The 20,314-nt window shown below is 40.8% G+C and overlaps 1 protein-coding gene across 6 annotated transcripts in view; it reads left to right on the top strand.

The window, feature by feature from the left end:
• Positions 1-3,896: 3,896 nt before the first annotated feature.
• Positions 3,897-20,314, top strand: part of EIF2AK4 (eukaryotic translation initiation factor 2 alpha kinase 4) — a 44,152-nt gene continuing 27,734 nt past the window's right edge. For all 6 annotated transcript variants that reach the window (XR_008449978.1, XR_008449979.1, XM_054067345.1 and 3 more), the window contains exons 1-12: positions 3,897-4,085; positions 6,712-6,827; positions 8,000-8,102; positions 10,109-10,282; positions 11,118-11,198; positions 11,702-11,850; positions 14,361-14,476; positions 15,462-15,619; positions 16,024-16,559; positions 16,960-17,069; positions 17,608-17,765; positions 19,142-19,557. Coding sequence is in view for 4 of the 6 variants with exons in the window: in XM_054067345.1 (XP_053923320.1) it covers positions 3,957-4,085; positions 6,712-6,827; positions 8,000-8,102; positions 10,109-10,282; positions 11,118-11,198; positions 11,702-11,850; positions 14,361-14,476; positions 15,462-15,619; positions 16,024-16,559; positions 16,960-17,069; positions 17,608-17,765; positions 19,142-19,557 (2,246 nt within the window). In the remaining 2 variants the exon portion in view is untranslated. The remainder of the gene's footprint in view (positions 4,086-6,711; positions 6,828-7,999; positions 8,103-10,108; positions 10,283-11,117; positions 11,199-11,701; positions 11,851-14,360; positions 14,477-15,461; positions 15,620-16,023; positions 16,560-16,959; positions 17,070-17,607; positions 17,766-19,141; positions 19,558-20,314) is intronic.

Genomic DNA, 20,314 nt, shown 5'->3' with positions numbered 1-20,314 from the left:
ATATGTATGTTTAACCAGTATAAAAGTCATGTAACCAGCCTCAATGGACACACACACATTGGGTGAAATGATTCCCTGTGTGTCCAGCATCACATTAAAACAAGTACCTGCTTGATAATCAAGTTGGCATTGATTATGGAGTTTGGCTTTCCACGGCATCAGTTTCTAAACCAGTATTTTATTAAACAGGCTCATAGCTCTGCGGGCAGAACTTCAAAAGACAGTGCTAACTTCTATATCAACGTATTAATTGTTAAATATATTTTAATGCTTCATTTGCTGGGAAAAGTCCTCTATTGGCATACGTTCGGATTTTAATTGTGCAAGGAGCATGCATTAATACAGAGAGTGCACATTTGCCTTTAATTTGAAGATTTTAAGAGGCTGGCTAGGGCAAAAGCCAAAAAAATGTTTTTTCAGCCATTGGCTGGCGAATCTGGCGATATCCCTGGAAGAACAGCCACCCAGGAGCATAATCCCTCCATGGCAAGGCTTTCTGTGGGACCCCACACCGACAGAACGTATTTCTGTGATCTCTATCCTGCCTCCTGCGAACTTGGATGATACAGGAAGAGCGGAGTGCTCTGGCCTGGTTTCAAAGGCATTTGCTGAGCACAGGGAAACAGGGGATGCCACCACATCTTTCTGCAGCCGCCCTGGAGGCTGCTGGCGCAACCTCTGCTTCTGCCTTGCTTTATCCAGGCCCTGCCTTTTGCAGCCTCTGCTGAGAGTCTCCCAGTTCATTACTTCAGGCACTGCTTTAGTAAATCCATGTCTCTACCCCACTCCCAGCCTGGCCCCTGGCTCACTCACCCTCCTACCCTTTTCCCTCTCCCCTACTCCCAACTCAATCCAGCCAGTTCCAGTTGTTTTTCACTTTCCCCAGGCAGTAATCAGAAGCTCCCACTGTGCTTTCTTCTCTTCTTTGTTTCCTGGGGCTTCTGCATTGGCTTTCTCCTCCTCTTGGCCTCACAACATTCTTGGGACCATTTTGGCCAGCCTCTGTGACCAAACTCTGACCTCCTCCCCATGACTTCCCAGCCACCAGCACAGCACCTTCCTCACCCCACAGCCCATTTCTTTAGCTCCTTCCTCCAGAACCCTTCCCTTTTGTCCGATACTTCACATGGGGAGACTTTTCTCCCCCTGACCATGCATAGGGGGAAGCAAAAGCACACTCTCACATCCTCCATCATTAAATTTTAATGGCTAGAATCAATTTTTAAAGTTACGCAATATGAGAGTTTAAAATTTTGTTTTAAATTTTGGAAGGGAACCTTCTATCTAGATGCAGTCTGGCATGTGTTCGGGGCAGGTGGACTCTTAAGTGATGTTCACTCCGGTAAATCTGTGTGAAGCATTTGAATATTTCCCTCCACTATCCCTCCAAATAATTTGGTTTACTTTGTTTGGGTTTTCATGAGGCTAGCTAGCAAAGCCATAACACTAAAAGATGTCTCTTCTCCCTCACCCATCAAATTTTCACACTTCTGCTGGGGTACAAGACTTTTTTTAAAAAAATTCTCAGAATATTTGTATTATGATATTATTTTTCTCTGGCTTTCTTCTTGGAAACAATGAATTGTTTCAGAAGAAATTTAGAGGAAAAAAATTAAATAGCCTGAGGTAGACATCTGGTCTAGAACATTTCATCCCAACTGGTTAAAATTTTGCCAAGTCATGAAGAAGGGAACAGCTTTAACAATGTGTAACCTGACCCACCCATTGTTATGCAATGTAAAGTGGAAGTTTCCCATGTGCTGTGCTGGGTGCTCCACACAAAGGGCCTGGAAAGTGTAAACTCCTAATTTCTGTTAAAGAAAATTTTACTCAGTTTCTTAATTACTTACTGCATCATATCTTCAAATTGGCCATTCTTGTGTGTCTTTGTATAGGAGAGAAGATGAATCGGTGGCCTAGAAACTTTTGGTTTTATTCTTTAACGCAGAAAGACTATTCATACAGATCGATGGGTATATCACTGGTACCCAGTTGTACCAGTGGTCCAAATGCAGCTGTCATTCTAAGAAGGTGTAAGAAAATCTAGTGGACAATTACAGTGCCCCAGGCCACATTTTATCTGCAAAAGAAGATCTCTGTTGTTGTTAGATAAACACCCACAAAAATAAGGGAACAGAAAAACCGCTGCCACTAGAGGCACATTCCAAGCATTCCCAGACATGGTAAAGAAGAGAGAGAGAACAGCATCAGAACAGTGATACCATTCAGGATTTGGTTTTGGTTAGATACTAATGACATTATGAAACTACCAGTTATTAAATAAGTTATAAACCCAATTGGGACCATAAGGATTATGGGAAGATAAATAAAAACAAGTAACATGTAAATAAAAACATGTAACAAGTTTTCAATTATAGAAAGGCAAATTGAGGGCTATAGAAACTATTCATTACAGTAAGTCCCTCCTTAACCGGTCTATTCATAACAAAGAGTCTGTACTCAGAGGTCGAGGAGCAGGCTGAGATGACCAAAACTCCAATGATATACACCTTGTAAGTAAAAGAGAGGCATCAGAAGATTTTTCATGCAATTATAAAAGTAAAGAAAAATTGAAAACATTATGCTGCAACAGTAGAGATTTAAAATAATGCAAGCATGGCTCTAAAATCTGTTTTTCTTGTTTTCAATTAATGATGGAATCGAATCTTTAGGGGAAAGACAAGGTAACTAATGAGGATCCTGGTATGAACATGACTAGGTCTAAGACAGAAGGACAAGTCCCAAAAATTCAACCTCCTTACCCCTATTTCCTAGCTTTATTTTAACAAGTGGATCCTCTAGGGTAGATTCCCCAGGTCCCCGTTATTCAAGCTCAGCTACAACACCTGGTCCTGGGCATCCTCTCCTGATTCCAGACACCCTCCTTTCCAATGTCCCAATCTTTTACAGTATGCACACTGGGATGGGACGGACATTGGGACAGGACAACCCCTGGAATGGGATGGACACTGGGACGGGACAGACTCTGGGACAGTACAGATGTTGGAATGAGATGGACATTGGGATGGGACAGACACTGCAATGGGACAGACACTGTAATGGCATGCACACTGTGACGGGATGGACGCTGGGATGGGATGGACTTTGGAATAGGACGGACATTGGAATGGGACAGTTGTTGGGAAGGAACTGACACTGGGACAGGACGGACTTTGGGATGGGATGGATATTGGGACATTGTGATGGACACTGGGATGGGAATGGACATTGGAATGGGATGAACATTGGGACAGGACAGAGACTGGGAAGGGATGGACACCTGGGACAGGATGGACACTGGGATGGGAGGGACCCTGGAATGGGACGGACCTTGGAATGGGACAGATGTTGGGACAGGATGGACACAGGGACATTGGGATGGACACTGGGACATTGAGATGGACATCTGGGACAGGATGGACATTGGGATGGAACAGACTGCGATGGGACGGACCCCTGGGATGGGACAGATATTGGGATGAGGCAGACACTGGGATGGGACGGACACTGGGACATTGGGATGGACACTGGGATGGAACGGATACTAGGACAGGGCAGATGCATGGGATGGGACAGACATTGGAACGGGACGGACATCGGGGTAGGACAGACGCTAGGACAGGACGGACATTGGGATGGACGTTTGGAACGGGACGGACACTGGGATATTAGGACGGACACTGGGACATTGGGATGGCCACTGGGACGGGCCAGACGCTGGGACGCCGCAGGCGGGTCCCCGAGCGGAAAGGTACCAGCCGGCAGCCCCAGAGACGCCGCCCTCGCTCTTGGGGCGGTGCAGCCCAGAGGGGCCGCTCGGAGCCGCCAGCACCGCCCCGGCCGGGGGCGGGGGCGGGGGCGGGACCGAGGGGCGGGACCGAGGGCCGGGCCGGGGCCGGGCCGGGCCGTGTCAGGCGCAGCCATGTCCGGCGGCCGCCCCCGCGCGGGGCTCTGAGATGGCGCGGGCCGGCGGCGCCGCGGAGCCGCCCGAGAGCTACCAGCTGCGGCAGGAGAACGAGCTCCAGGTGCTGGAGTCCATCTACGGGCAGGACTTCCAGGACCTGCGGCAGAACCTGCCCTGGAAGGTAGCGAGTGCGGCCGGGGCTCCCGGGGCGGCCCTGCCCGGCGCGTCCCGGAGCCGCTGGTCCCGGGGCGGGGGATGCTGCGCCTGCAGCTGCTGTTTGAATTAATCGCCTCATCTTAAAAAAAAAAAAAAAAAAATTCTTCTTAATTCGTCCCTTAATCACCTGATTACGTACTCGCTTAATTAATTCGTCTCGTAGGCACAGACAGACCTCTTGGTGTACTTATTGTATGCTGTGGTTTACTCAAACGGTGGCTGTTTCCGTGAAAATGAGTCTTAGAGGAGCGGCTGAGGGAACTGGGGTTGTTTAGCCTGGAGGAGAGGAGGCTGAGGGCAAACTATCACGCTCTACAACTACCCGAAAGTGACTCGCGGAGTGATGACACCAAACGCAGAGTTAGGCGCAGGTGTGCGGCTGTGCACAGGATGCAAGGGGGATCTTTCCTCCAAGCTTGCACACCATGTGTCAAAGCTGGTACACCTTTATTGTGCCACGTTGTACATATGCCTTAGGATAACGTGTAGTCATGTCTTCTCTGAGAAGTGGGTAGAGTTAGTAAGGTTAGTCACTGGAACTCATTATCATAGGTCCCCTCTTCTTAGCACTTGAATGTTTTCTCGTGGTAATGGTCTGTGGGGTCTTTGGGGATGAAGATAGGCCGTCTTACTCGCGTTGAACTTTCCACCTCTCCTCTTTGCCCATGCTCTTAAAGAGCCTCGGCCGTCTTCGGGCCTTATCTGGCCCAGCTGGTGGTCCTTCCCGTGACTGTTGTACCAGTCCTTGTTATCTGGCTTCAACCAGATAAAGTCACTGCCCCACTAAAAAAAAAAAAAACTATGTCAGAATTCTATATTTTAGTTAATTCAAACTTATAACTTTCAACAAATGATTTCTTCTTTCAAAAGGAGGTTGTAGAGAGGAAGTTGCTGGCCTCTTCTCCCAAGTGACAGGGGACGGGACAAGGGGGAATGGCCTCAAGCTGCGCCAGGGGAGGTTCAGATTGGATATTAGGAAAAAACTTTTCACTGAAAGGGCCATCAGGCACTGGGCCAGGCTGCCCAGGGAGGTGGTGGAGTCCTAGAGCTGCCCTAGAGGCATTTAAAAGATGGGTAGGTGAGGTACTTAAGGATATGGTTTAGTGGCAGATAGGTATGGTAGGATTCAGTGATCTTAGAGGTCTTTTCCAAACTGTTCAAGAATCATAGAATCACCAAGCTGAAAAGGATCCACTGGATCATCGAGTCCAACCATTCCTAACACCCCTTTAAACCATGTCCCCAAGTACTTCATCCACCTGTTTCTTAAACGCCTGCAGGGAAGGCGACTCGACCACCTCCCTGGGCAGCCTGTTCCAGTGCCCAATGACTCTTTCTGTGAAGAATTTTTTGTTTTGAAGACTTCAATTTTTATAGCTGAGGGGGTTTCATTGTGACTAATTAATGCTCAAGTCTAGTACTCCTGACTCTTTTCCATTTCTCTTTTATGCCCATGTCTAATGGATAGTTCTTCTCTAGTTGCTCCTGTGCCACTGTTTTCCTGTACCTGGGGCTGCTGTCACTTCTTTCAGTTCCCCACCTTTGCTGTTACTGTTATTTCTGTGCTCATCCTGTTGTCTTTAGGCACTACAAAATATATTATAGCCCCTGCTGTCTTTTTTTTTGTGTATTAAACCTGAACTTAAAATTCTTGCAGAAACCTATATCTCTTTGTTTGTTGTTCTTTTTGTGGTTTTTTCCATGGAGTTTGAGAAAGTTGTTAGGAATTTGCTGTGGTTTCAGAAGTGTCATAGACACTCCCTGTTAACTTCATACCTGACATCCTCTTGACTGAACCTGTCCTTTTCCCTGCTGGAAATGCAAAAGGGAAATAGAGGAGAAAGTGGCCATCTTTTAATCTGGTTTTGTATTTTTATTCCACATGGTCTTATTTCTCTAACTGTGTGTCATGTTACTAAAGTCTGGTAGTTTGGGGTGGAGGGAGTTGGTGTTTTGGGTTTTTTTTTCCCAAAAAACATTAAGTTTCTAATTGAAAAGAAAAAGTTTAGAATGTTGATGTGGGCATATTTTACTTTGTTCTGGTTTTGAGTGGGCAGTTTGAACAGGGTAGGGGGAAGGGCAGTTCTTGTTACAATTCTGTTTTATGCAAAACCAAAAATATACACAAAAAGGTTGGAACTATCCATTTGTTTGGCCACAGAAAGTGTGCATGGATGTGGTTTTAGAGTGTGCTGCCATGTCAGAAAATAAAATACTGAATAGTGTTTGTTAGCATTCTAAAACAAATACAGAAGAAACAAAGAATGAATGCTTTAATTTGTGATATTCTACAAATAAGCTGTGTTACATTTAGTTAACTTTTTTCCTACTACTAGCCTGCATTAAGCAGAATACAAGGGGTTTATTTTAAGACCTCCTTTTTTTTCAGTCAGAATCACATTTCTGATAACTGTAAAAATGCTTACCCGGAGAAGCTCTAAAAATATACTGGATAAACTGTTATAATTGGTGAACCAGGTTGATGGTCTAACCTGAATTCTACTATAGTAAGAGTTGTGGGAGTTGTGCGTTTCCATTAAAATAAAACCAAGAAAACCCTTTTACATCTAAAGTTTTGTTGTCCTTTTTAGGTACGACAGCCTCCTGAAATTAATTTAATTCTGCGTCCTCAGGGATTGACTGGTGATAATGAAGTATATGCCAAAGTCGATTTGTGGGTCAAGTGTCCACACACTTACCCTGATACGTGAGTGAACATTAGAACAATAACCTTTTTTCTCTGAAATATTTTTCTCTGTTTTCCGTAGTAAAACATAAAATGAAAACCCATGTAGTTTTAGTCATTGTTCTTCTTGCTTTCTGCATGTCAGTATTTGTTAAGCCTGTTGCATTTTTATGAGACTATAAAATTTGGCAGCTGATTGGTTGTGGTGTCTTGTGCAACAGAGAATAATAGCAATTCATTTGTCAGTGCAAGACTGCAGCCCCAGTTTGTAGCTTGGAGAAGTATAAACACAGGTGTACCTGCTAGCATCTTGGTGCCCTTTTTAAACTTTTTCAGTTCATGACCTACTGAGAGAGGGACTGAGTCTTCACTTTTAAAGCAATCTGCTGTCTTGGTTGTATCTGCTGTTCCTGTTTTCTGCTGTGTTAGCTTTTTAGAAGAGTTCTCCATATGGAACATAAAAAGAGTTGCAGGTGATCGCTAGCTCCCCCCCTCAGCATTTTGGATTGGCAAGTAATTTCTGGGTGGAGTATTGCTCAATGCCCCTTTCATTCAGTCCTTATGCCACTGGTTGTGTCCAAAGCATAGCTCCCTTTAGCCCATCCATTTGTGCTGCGGCATGAGCGGTGTACAAGAGAGATACTGTTCCTTACCAAGTGGTAGTTCAGTTACACTCTGTAACATGAGACATAACAGCCACTATTTTTTCTTTAATTTAAGATAGCATAGCAACATTTTACTTGTTTATTTTAAGCATTTTTAATGTAGCTGTTATTTATCTTTTACATGTGTTTCTTTAGGTTTCTGTAACATGTAGTGTAGTGATAAATAAATTTTAAATGTCTAAATGTTATGCTAGTAATATTTTTAAAGGACTGTTATGTAAATTACTGGTTAAGAGCTGAATTATAAGAGTTTACAGGGTTTCTCTGGTAGTTCTTCTTTTAAGTATAGCTGACAGGTAGTCTGCAGCCAGAAAATTTGATGGTAGGGAATATATAACAATGTTTTTGGCTTTATTCTATATTGCATATGTAATACTTATGTACAGTTTATTTGAGCATTGACTAGTTGCCAAGTGACTATAAGCTGCATTCCTTTTCCTTCACCCACTGTATTTATCAACATTCTGTTGCTTTTTGCACTTGTTTTTTCTGATGAGGACTTCTTTATGTTTTGTTGCTGTTTCCCAGTGTCCCCGAAATACAACTAAAAAATACAAAAGGCTTGTCAAATGAGAAAATAAACGAATTAAAATCCAGGCTAGCTGAACTGGCGAAACAGCGCTGTGGAGAGGTAAGAGCTTTTCGCTTTCTGATGAAATATACCTGTAGTCTGGATGTGTTATGTGTAATAAAATGGTGTAATATAAGGGACTACATCCATATCGGAAGCGTAAGTTGCATTGCTCCTAAGGAAGGAGGGACTTGTTTCTAATCAATGACAGCTTGGATTATATTCACTCTTAAAATACAATAAAGGTGTAAATAGTGCAAGCTTTATGCCTGTTTAAAGGCAGATTTAAAGATTCATGTAATCCTCTAAGGTATTTCAAAGTATAAAAAGTAATACTAGCTCTAATTGAGAGCTTTCCACACTTTTCAGATTAATTTGAATATTGTAAGTGGCTATACTTGTTTAAGCAAACAGCAATTATGTGAGGAGATTTTCAGTGTTATCGTGTTCATCTAATGCTGAATTGAAGGACCAGAGAGCTTAGTTATAACACCCGCTTAACAGTTGACTTCTCTGGCTGTATCACAGTCACTCCATGCCATTATGCCTTTTTTTCCTACTGTGTTTAGGAATAGTGATACTTGACTTCCCACAAATAGAATAAAAGGGGAAAGATGGAGAAACACGTGAAGCTTAGAACTTGTATCCGTTTTAAGGGATTTTTTAAGTCCCCGAGTATGTTTGATATTAACGATACCTACCCATTGTTGCTGAGGGCAGAAATTATGTAAAGAATTACTAGCAAACATTGAATCCTTCATGCAAGCTGGGTTTCTGGTGTGTTTTTTATCACTAGTTGAAAATGTTACAGGTTAACATATTTGATTTGCTCAGTTTGCCTTTTAAAAAGTGAGAAATATACAGCTGTGGAAATTTTCTACTGAAATTGGATAATGTTCTGCTTTCAGTTTCCTAAGCCTGCCAGCTTTACAGGTTTGGCAGGTGGTACATTTTTCAGTCTTGCTACAGCAAACCTTTTTTCTATTTGCATACTACCCTTATTTTGATTGCCAATTTTTATGCGATACTTTTAAAAGTGCTGCTTAAGCCAGATAGCCGTTTTGTTCATTCTTTTCAATAACCAAGAATTTACTTCCTTTTTTTCCAGTATCTTTGGAAATTAGCAGTTTGACAGTGTATTCTGTATTGGGGTTTTTTTCCCTTTTTGTTATGACCCAGCTATGGACATTTGATAGGAAATAAAAGATTCACATTCTCTAAGTAACCACTAAATTGTGTACTACGTAGTCAGTCTGCTCACAGTTCACCCCAGAAGAGCTATAGGCCTGTGGGTGTTTAAATCCTAGTTGGATTTCTGATCTTGTTGAAAGAAGCTACAAATGTCTCGTAGGTTTTCCTAATATTAATTTTCCAAAGCAGGAATTGTGCTTGCTGCGGCGATGTGCAGATACGGTTGTGAGTTACATGTATGATACACATTTTTGATGACGTACACAGTGCAGTCCTGATTACTTTCTCTGCAGGGGAAGGGAGATAACTGTTCTCTCTGCCTTGACAGATATTCTTTATTTAAGAATTTTCAGTGCATTTCTTATTTTAGTAGTTGTAGTTCTGTGAATGCAGAATGCCTTGAGTGGCTCCACAGTTCTAGCTGGGGGGCTAGTTTGCAGAGGAGGGAGTGGATTTTAGTGAAGTAAGCAACTATTTCATAGCAGTAGGTACAGTAATACACAATCGTGAAGGATTTATTGTGTTGCAGCTCATATGTCATTAACACAGATCTTTGAATAGAAAAATATGCCTAAAAGAAGATGAGAAGTAATTTTTTAAATTTTGTTTTCTTATTAAGAGAAATTTGCAGTTAACTGTTTTTCAGTAATTTTTGCTGTCTTTGCTACTGTGGTCAGGGTTTTTTCATGTTACAGTTTATTAATAAGTAGTTCTGACAAAAAATACTGAAATGTGATAAGTTCTCTCTGATAAGTAAGAAAATTGGCAGTCACACTGGTGCTATATATATTGCTTTTTTGAGTTGGGTATCATTTTACTATGTAATCTACTTGTTCTTTGAACTCTGCATGTCATTCAGATTTGTTTTATTTTAGGTGATGATATTTGAACTTGCTGACCATGTACAATCATTTCTGAGTGAGTATAATAAACCACCTTCCAAGTCTTTTCATGAAGAAATGCTAAAAAATCATCAAAAAGAACAAGAAAGACTGGCTCAGGAGGAACTGCGTAGGGCACAAGAAGTTAAGAGAAGAGAGGAACAGGAGGTAAGAGAAATTAAAGTGTGAACAACCTGTATTCTTAAAATAACAGAAATAATGGTGATTTTTGTAAGTCATTATGCATAGCAGTGGGGTTTAGCGAATTGTTAACTTGTCAGACCTGTCAGTATGAGTTGATCAATATGTACTATATGAACTGTCTCCTGTTGCAATGGTAATGTTTTAATTATGTGGTTTTTACCCTTATAAATATGCATGAAAGAAACCTAAAGGTTGATTCCTGATCCAATGAAAATCACGTATAAAGAGGACCTTATACAAAAATGTAAGCAAATGTATATATTAAGTGTTGCATCTTAAACTAGGAGGTATCAGCCAGGCAGACAGGTAATCACACCTTCTTCACTGATAAGAGTGACTGGACTATTCACTAGAGCACAGTGAATTTGATCTAAAGAGACCTTGGACCTGAGCACATTCTTCACTAGAAACAAGGGGATTCATTTATATCTCACAGAGAGCAGTAGTGTGGAGTATTACACTGTGGAAATATGTATAGAATAGCTCTTTTTTTGGAAAGACTGTTTTACCTTATTTGTCTGTCTTTTCTGTGTACGAAACTTTGTTGGATCTGTCAGTAGAAGTAACTTGTCTACAGCTCCATTCTCCTATATCATGCAATTGATGCTGTTGACTTCCTCAGGAAAGCTAATTTGACTTACATGTTTTTAATTTTGTGACATCCACAAATCAGCTTTAATAGCTGCAAAATCAACATCATAGCTGCTTGTTTGGTTGGTTTTTTTTAAAACCAGCACAAGATTAGCTGTTGCATTGCAGGTACTATTGCCATCTCTGACAACACTAAAATTTGTTTCAGCAACGTGAAATCCTTAATGAAATTCAGAGAAGGGAGGAAGAGAAAAGAGAAGAAAGAAAAAAGAAGGAGATTGCCAAACAGGTATTTTTTCTAAACAGGCATGCAAAAACCATTGCAATAACTTCTTCCCAATACTGTAGGATATGCTTATAAAAATCTGAGGTTTACGTTGTTGAATTGTTTGGGGCATCTTCTCATCCAGTGCTTCTAAAAGATCTAGGTTAAGATTGGTTCTTGATTATATGGTGTTTATTTCTGGAATAAAATCAATTGTGGTGGAAAATAGTTAAATATATTAGCATCTTAAGTGTACTGAAATGGATATTTTCAGAGAGATGTAGAAAAAAGCTAGTATGTTAATGTTTCTGGTTTCATTGTAAAGAGACTTCACGTTCTTGTGTGTTAACAATGCTGAAATGTACTTTCTAAATCTCAGCACCTTTTCCACAGCCTCATACTTACATTTATTATCAAAACCTGTTTCTCATGTGATCTGGGTAACTTTATAGATTAATAGTCAAGTAATTGCGTATTTTGAGGTTAGGAGCAGTTTCTGTATCTTGGTGTTTTTTTCTGATTTATAGGAACGTTTGGAAACAGCTGCTCTGACAGGTCCAGAAAATTCTCACAGGAGAGATAATACAGGATGTAGAGTAGCTTCCAGTTTAAATGGGAGCTGTTTGGAACATGGAGTGAATAATAAACACCGACCAAATTCAGCTGGACGTTCAAAGTATGTCAGTTTACATGTGGATTTCTTTTATTTTTCTTTCTTTCTTTTTTAGGCAATCAGATTTTGAAGGGAAATTTGAAGGCAACAGAGTAATATGCCATGTTGTTCATCTGTTTGTTTTGGTTTCTCCCCCTCCGTCCTTCCTCCTCTTCCTTTGGCAGGGTTTAACTAATTAGTGTGCTATGGATAACTTGGGAACTTTCCAGTTAAGAGTCGACTTGGCTCTTAGTTTAACATAGAAAGTATTTGACAGTCATTGGAAAGTGTATTTGGGGCCTACTTAGTTCTCTAAAAGTAAACAGTAAAACATTACCTGTAAAAATGCACAAATATAAAGTTCCCGGTAGAGCAACGTACTGGAGGGAAGGTTAGAGCTATCGTAGAGCTCTTTTGCTTGTGCATAACTAATCTAGGTTACAGTTGGTGCTGATACAGATAGGTTGGGGGTTTTGGGTTGTTGTTGTTTTTTTTTTTTTTTTTTTTCCTTCTCCTTTCCTGTGTTCATAGCTGGTGTAACCGTCAAGAACAGTGGAGATAATCTGGTGTTGATTTTCCTATTTTTGATTCGGATTCTGCCAATGACTTGTTACTTGTTATTTGGACACTTATTTTAATGGAAATAGCGTCTCTGCTCATGGAACAAGACAAGTGTTTCAGAAGTTTGTTGCTGTGCTTTACTGCAGAACACATAAAACTTCCCACACAAATTCTTACGTTGTACCCAAACCTGAAAAGTAAGAGTTACTTTGTGGGTGGACTGTTTGGATCAGGAATTGGCTGGATGTTTACATCCAGAGAGTAGTGGTTAAGGGCTCAATGTCCTGATAGAGATGGGTGACAAGTGGTGTTCCTCAGGGTTCCATGTAGGGACCAGTACTGTTCAGTATCATCATCAGTGATGATACTGATGATGATGATGATACTTGATCAGTGGGATCAAGTGCTCCCTCGGCAGGTTTGCAGGTGACACCAGGATGAGTGGTGGAGTTGACATGTCTGAGGGGTGGGATAATACCCAGAGGGACCTGGACAAGCTTGTGAAGTGAGCTCATGAGATTCAACAAGGCCAAGTGCAAGGTCCTGCACCACGGTCTAGGCAGCCCCCACTATCAGTACAGGCTGAGGGTTGAAGGTTGAAAGCAGCTCAGAAGATCAACTCTATCCTGGCTACGTCGAAAGAAGCATGGCCAGCAGGTTAAGGGAGTTAACTCTGTCCCTCTACTCTGCTCTGGTGAGACCCCACCTGGAGTGCTGTGTTCAGTTCTGGAGCCCTCAGCACAGGAGAGACATGGACCTATTGGAGTGGGTCCAGAGGAGGGCTACAAAAATGATCAGAGGAATGGAACACACATTCTACAAGGAAAGGCTGAGAGAGTTGGAGTTCTTCCGTCTGGAAGAGAGAAGGCTCTGGGAGATCTTACTGCAGCCTTCCAGTACTTAAAGGGGGCTCATAAGCATGTTGGTGACAGAATTTTTAGCAGGGCCTACTGCAACAGGACAAGGGGTAATGGTTTTAAACTAAAAGAGGGTGGATTCAGACTAGATAAAAGGAAGAAATTTTTTATAATTAGGAGGTAAAACAGTGGAACAGGTTGACCAGGGGGGTGGCAGATGCCCCATCTCTGGAGACATTCAAGGTCAGGTTGAGCGGGACTCTGAGCAACCTGATAGAGTTTGAACATGTCCCTGCTCATTTCAGAGGGGTTGGACTAGATGAACTTAAATGTCCCTTCCAACCCGGGCTATGATTCTGTATTTTGAAAGAGCTTCTATGTTGTCATTTCTGTTCTCCTGTGATCACTATACTTGATTGTGTTTATTTGGAGGATGCTCTTGCAGTGGTGTTATTTCTATTAGTTTTGCAATATATTGTACCAAGAAGTAAGAGGCTCATTTGGATAGTGGTCTTGATTCTTTGTGATCTCACATGCAGCTCCATCCATGCATGTAAGAAGAATCAGCCCAATCATGCATGCTTTGAAAGCTTTTGCAAAACTTCTGTTTTCTTGAAGGATCATTTTAGAGTAGTAAAGGATGCAAATGGGGAACCGATTTTAGGTTAGGAAAAATGATTAAGCTAAAGCTGGAGTGGACTTCCAAAATAACATATATTTGCTTTTCGTAGTGTTTTGAAAGTGAATACAAATCAAATCAAACTTAAGTATTTTTCAGAGCTCTAGTATGTTTACTTCTTTACACAGAGATATAGATATTCCCTGCCCCACCTCACAACTGGAACTGCCGTCTTGACACGTAGAAGCTTTAAGGTTTGAATTTAACTCCTGGCTTTGAAGGTGGAGACCCGGTGCAGCATGATGTTGCTGCTAGAAGGTTGGGTGTCTAATCAGACATGTATCCTTGCACTAACTCTAGTATCTTTGAAATTAGTGGATGTTACTATTGGATGCAAAAGGCAATGAAATGTAATCCTCTTGCAGAATTGACACCTTTAGGAACTGCAACAATATTACCTTTTTGATACTGAGAAAAATGTTCTGTTCACATTACAGGCGAGAACGCCAGCTTTCTGTTAGTAATAATGAAGACTCCTCTGGAAATTTTGAAGTTTTAAACTTTAGTACAAGTGGTGCTGGACAACTTATTGTCCATAAAGGAAAATGTCTAGGTAAGCAAAATTACAATTGCAGTTTGAAATACTGGGGTTTGAGTGGGGTTGATTTTTTGAGAGGGACAAGTTAACCAATGTTAACAAGTACAACCTCCGAGAGTGGGGAAAATATTGTTGTAGAGTGTGAGATGTTACAGTCAAGAGGGGGAGAGAGTAATAGGAAAAGTTACTTTGTGGTTAATACTTTATATTTTCTTACCACCATTTTAAGTAAAAAAAATTGCTTCTCCAGATATAATTAAGTAACTGAATAGCCATACCAATACCCCCTCCACCTTCTCAACAGTTTTATGTGCTCTACATAACTAAAATAATGCTGAAAAGTATTTTATAATTTAAATAGCTAGTTTGTCAGATACACATGACTACCAATAAGAAGTCGTTTAGCTTTCAGTAACACAGGAAACTAGTATTAAGCACGAGGTTAGAAGTGCATGGTTCCTCTCCTTCGTTGGTGCCTGTAGCAGTGGCATGAAGGCAGCGGTTTTAATGCAAGCATAAATACAGGCATGGATAAGTATAGGAGACTTTTGAAGCTGAAAGGCCTCCATGAAGTGCTTGTCTATCAAATGTTTTCAGTGTTTGCTTTCAACATAACACTGCCTCAGTAGCATGTTGAAGAGTCTGAAGGTCTCTGGAGCAGAAAGTCTTATTGTATTGCAGTTTGAGGATGAACAATTATGTTACTTTGTGTACAGTTTGACATTTGATCAGCAGGAAGAGTGTTCATTTATTAAAACCTGAAATTCTTTAAAATGTGCGGAATTTTTTTGCCAATGTGTGATTGCATTCATTTAACTACTGCTACAGAGCATTCAGTCTCATCAGACCTGGTATTTTCCATACCCACCATGTGTTTCCAACCACTGTGTTTCTGAAATTGTAAAACGCAGGCCTACTGGTGTTTATTTAGCATTTGCAGGAGTTCTTGTCAAGTCTGTAGAAACCAAAGAAGCACTGTTCCTTGACTCTTTATGTATAGGCAAAGATGAACAGCTTGGTAAATCGGTCTACAATGCCTTGGACATTCGCAGTGGAGATTTTGTTTTAATATATGAGTGGGTTCTGCACTGGCAAAAAAAGATGGGAAAGTTCCTTACATCACATGAAATAGAAAAGATTGAGAAGTGTAAGAAACAGGTAATGCCGTATTTTGTATTTGTCTTAATAAAGGTTAGATGGGGATCAGTGCCTTTCTTGAGGCTGCAAGTCTGAAAATGCGAGTGTTCAGAGTATCTGTGCCACAGTAGATTGGGTGCATTTGGGGTGTTCAGGAGTTCATTTGTAATAATGAAAATGCAAGAAAGTATATTTGCAAGTGTGCATAAATAAAATTATAAAATATTAAAATTTTTAAGAAAGAGGGAATCAAGCTTACCTGGCAGAAACCAAAGTTGTTCTGGCCCCTTGTGTCAATACTTCTTTTTCAGCAACTGATGAGAATGTTGTATATTTTATGTGTGTTTGGTGTAAGTTATATATATCAGTAATGGTGTGTTCACAAGATATGACACAATGCATGTTATGTTGTGTTTCTCTAACAGCTTCAGGGTGCAGAGACAGAGTTCAGCTCGCTGATGAAGCTAAGTCACCCAAATATAGTACGTTATAAATGTATGAACCTTAAAGAACGGGACGATTCAATTGTGGTGGACATATTAGTGGAGCACATAAGTGGTTGCAGCCTTTCTACATACTTACACAAAGAGACTCCAGTTCCAGTTGAGCAATTACGCCATTATGTGATTCAGATCTTGTCAGCTCTTGACTACTTGCACAATAATTCAGTAGTGCACAAAGTTCTTTGTGCTGCCAGCATCCTGGTAGATGCTGAAGGAAACATCAAGGTGACGGACTACAGCATCTCCAAACGCTTAGCTGATATCTGCAAAGCAGATGTTTTTGAGCAAACCAAAGTTCGTTTTAGTGAGGATGGTCTTCCCAGCAAACCTGGAAAAAAAGGAGATGTATGGAGTCTGGGCTTGCTTCTGCTTTCTCTGAGCCAGGGCCAAGTAATCAAGGAATATCCAGTTGCTGTTCCTACCAATGTACCTGCTGACTTCCGAGACTTTCTGGAAAAGTATGTGTTTGTTGCACTCCTGTATCTTTTTGTCTTTGGTTTCTGGTTTTTTTGTTTGGTTTTTTTTTTTTAAAGATTTGGAGAGTTTTTCAGAAAAAAAACCAAACAGCTAAATCCCCCTGTGTTTGTAGTCATAGTTTTTAGAGAAGAGGTGATTGTTCATTCATTGCTCAGGCTGCTGATCTGGGATTTGGGAGAACAAATCTGGTGCTCTCTACTTCTTTGCCCTGCCACCAACTTTGTGTGTTACTGCGGATAAGTCATTTAGTCTCTCTTTGCTTCTGATTCCCGTCTGAATCATAAAAGGTGATATTTTCTTGAATATAAGGAGACCTTTTTGAACTTTTAGGCTTGATATGGAATAGCTTTTTGAATAATTCTCCTCTTTGTTTGCTAACAGGTGTGTTTGCTTGGAAGATAAGGAAAGGTGGACTCCTCAGCAGTTGTTACAACATAGTTTTATAAATATTCCACAAATGAAAATACCTGTAGCTGAAGAAAATACAGATGGTAAGAATCTTGGTTCTTTCTGTATTCTGTTAAATAAGTGGACTGTGTGCCAGTGGTAACAGAAAAATTGAGCTGTGCTAGAATGTTTTAAATTGGCTAACCTTAAAGTCAAAGACTGTACTAGCATTTATATCTATGACTAGCTGGGATGAACTGACTGGTGTTGTCTTATCAGTAGAAGATGCTGGTTCTTTAATTAAGCCCATAAATTCATCCACCACCTGCATGGTGTGTCAGCTTTAACTTTGTCCATGAAAGATTCTGTTCCAATGAGACTTTTTACTTCATTATGTTCTTGTTAGAATTGGTTCCTTTGTCCAGCATAATTAATGTTAGTAATTAAAAACTGTATTAAGGTTTATGCTTGTACCAAAGCTTAACTCTACATAGCAGAGCACTTCTGCATTTTAGGTCTTAGATGCACTTGAAGTTATTTTAGCTTTTATCTTCTTCCTCATTCTTATTTGACAATTCCTTCTGCCTTATCCGCATACACCCATTCTACCAAATGGTGGTAATTTTGATGTCCTTGTTACAGATTCAGCAGGTACAGATTGCATCCAGACAGTTGTACCCAGCAGTCAGATATCCAGCACCTCATTCTTCACAGAAACACAGAGACAGTTTTCGCGCTACTACAATGAGTTTGAAGAGTTAAAACTACTTGGCAAAGGGGCTTTTGGAGCAGTCATCAAGGTATGGCGTAAAAGTTACTCCTCACTATAGAATCCTCTTTGGGGATGTGTTTGTTTTCCCTAAAGCAAGCAATATATTCAATGTTTGAATGGTTTTGTTTATTATTTTCTAGTGTGCTGTGCCTGTATTGTGGCTTTTATCTGGAATAGAATAGGTTAATAAGTTTTGTGAGAGATTGCTGGGAGTCTGGGGAGAAGCCTGTTAGTATGGGGAAGCTTGCATTTGAGTTGTAGTAATTTTCCAGGTGGAAGGAAAACTTCCTCTTCCATGAAGGCATTCTCCTTCTGGCTCTGCTTGGTAAGGCAATGTCACAATTTGAGTTAAGAGTATGGGAGAATATGGGGGAGAAGTCTTACCTGTCTGCTTAGGCCTCCTCGACAGTCTTGCAAGGATAAAATTCTATGATTTGTCCAGCCTGTTGGGTCTGCAACAGTGTCACTGACCAGTCTGCCTGGACCATATCAGCGGCGTCCAAGGACAAGTGAATTCGTCCAGCCTGCTAGGTCCATGTGAACAGTGACACTAATTAAACCCCTTTAGCCTTTTATACCGATTAGTGAAGTTTCTGGAGACTTCTATATGTGCACACAAGCCCATTTTATTCTAAGAATTTGTGACCAAAATAAAGGTTTTATGGTGGCTGGAGATAAGATACTGTTTATGAAAATACATCTTAAGCAGCATGCAGTCAAGAACCAAGTATAGAAAGGAGTAATACGCAGGTAGAGAATATCAAACGCCCGAATATAGAAAGATACTAATAGTTATGATATTAGAATACAGTGTGCATAACGCAAAAATCTTGCCCAGTGGCATCCTAGGTGGGGGAGAAGATGAGATTCAGCCCATCGACTGACGTCAGAAAGTTTTGATGGAATCTTCCCCCAAAACTTTTCCCTTTTCCGTTTTTACAATAGCTTGCACCTTTGGGCAGAGTTTGGGTGGAGACTGAGCGACTTCAGTCACACTAAAAATTCCCAGTTGGAGTGATTTGCCTCAGAGGCATGAAGGGGGTGGGTAGGAGGTGTGTTAATTATATTATAATGAGTAAAGTCCAGCTAAAGTGCACACTTAAATCCTGGCTGCTCTTAATGATTCCATGCATGCAGTGCCCTTTCTGGTACCAAAGAATGACTGCGCTGCTTGAGGGCAGCCCCCTGTACTATGTCTCAGCAAGGCAAAACTGGCCTTTTCCATGGTGACCTGATACCTTTGCTATGAGCAGCTACAGCTGTCTCTCTTCACGGAACTTGTTTTTTTTACCAGGAGGAGGAGGGGAGAAATTTGGAGACACTGGGGTTCTCATTTCTCCCCACGTTTTATTTTTCCACAGGCACTTATAGGCATTTGACTTTAGGTTTGTTTTAATTTTGCAGGTGAGAAATAAGCTTGATGGTTGCTATTATGCTGTGAAACGCATCCGCGTAAACCCTGCCAGCAAGCAGTTTCGAAGGATTAAAGGGGAAGTAACATTGCTTTCCCGGTTGAACCATGAGAATATTGTCAGATATTACAATGCTTGGATAGAAAAACATGAAAGCCCTGTTCCTACTATGTCATCGTCTGAAACAACCGAAGAGAAAAGAATGCCCACCAAACCTGGTCTTTTCATACTTACCACTGAGGAGACAAACGATGTAGAAGCTAATGCTCCTCCTCCAGTTTTGACAAGTTCAGTTGAGTGGAGTACTTCGTGTGAGAGATCTTCCAGCAACAAATTCAGTGGGGCTGATCAGGAGTCCAGTGATGATGATGATGATGAAGGTGATGGAGTGTTCTCGCATTCATTTTTGTAAGTAGGCATCAGTATTGGCACTAATAGGGAACGTGAGCACAGCTGGATTTTGCAAGTTTGTCTTTTATCATACTCGCTTCTTTTGTCAGAGGTAATTCACTGCATTTTTGTTCTGTCCTCTGGTACAAAACCACTGTATTTGCCTGCCAGGTAGAGGAAAATTCCTAGCTAAAAAGTGGTCAGCTTAAGAAGAAAATTGTAGTTTAGGCTTCTATAAGTTTCTTACGTCTGATTGTTTACTTTAGTTACGTTGGATTCTTTTTTTCAGTGTTGAGAGGTAAAGGTTTTAATAAACATTAGCAAACATATTATAAATCCTGATAAATACCTTGCTTATGCTGTCTTTTCTGGTTTGATTTTCTTTAACGTAATCCATACCTGCCTCTGTGTGGTCTGTTTCTTTCACTCATGATGGGTTTTAGTTTAAGCAGGTAAGTAAATTTATCTCAGTTCTGCTTATAGCATACAGAAATTAAATTTAGCTGGTGCAGATGCGTATATTCCTTGTAAGAGACTGAGGAGTCAAAGGAAACATTGCTTTGCCGGCAGGATACTTTTTTTGGTTTGGTTGGGTTTTGCTTTTTTGATTAAGGCACATGGAAGGTCTTCAACAGAAGCATAGAGTTTTACCTTTTCTCCACAGATAGTTTCCAGATTTCTTAGTAAATGTTTCTTGGTAATATTTATTTAAGGAAGGGGGGGATTTTAACTGTCTCTTTTAAACAAAAAAACGCTGGGGATTTTTTCTGTCTCT

This window comes from Cuculus canorus, chromosome 5 (genome assembly GCF_017976375.1).
Source record: "Cuculus canorus isolate bCucCan1 chromosome 5, bCucCan1.pri, whole genome shotgun sequence".
Lineage (NCBI taxonomy): Eukaryota > Metazoa > Chordata > Aves > Cuculiformes > Cuculidae > Cuculus > Cuculus canorus.
This window is presented reverse-complemented; position numbering and strand designations above follow the sequence as displayed.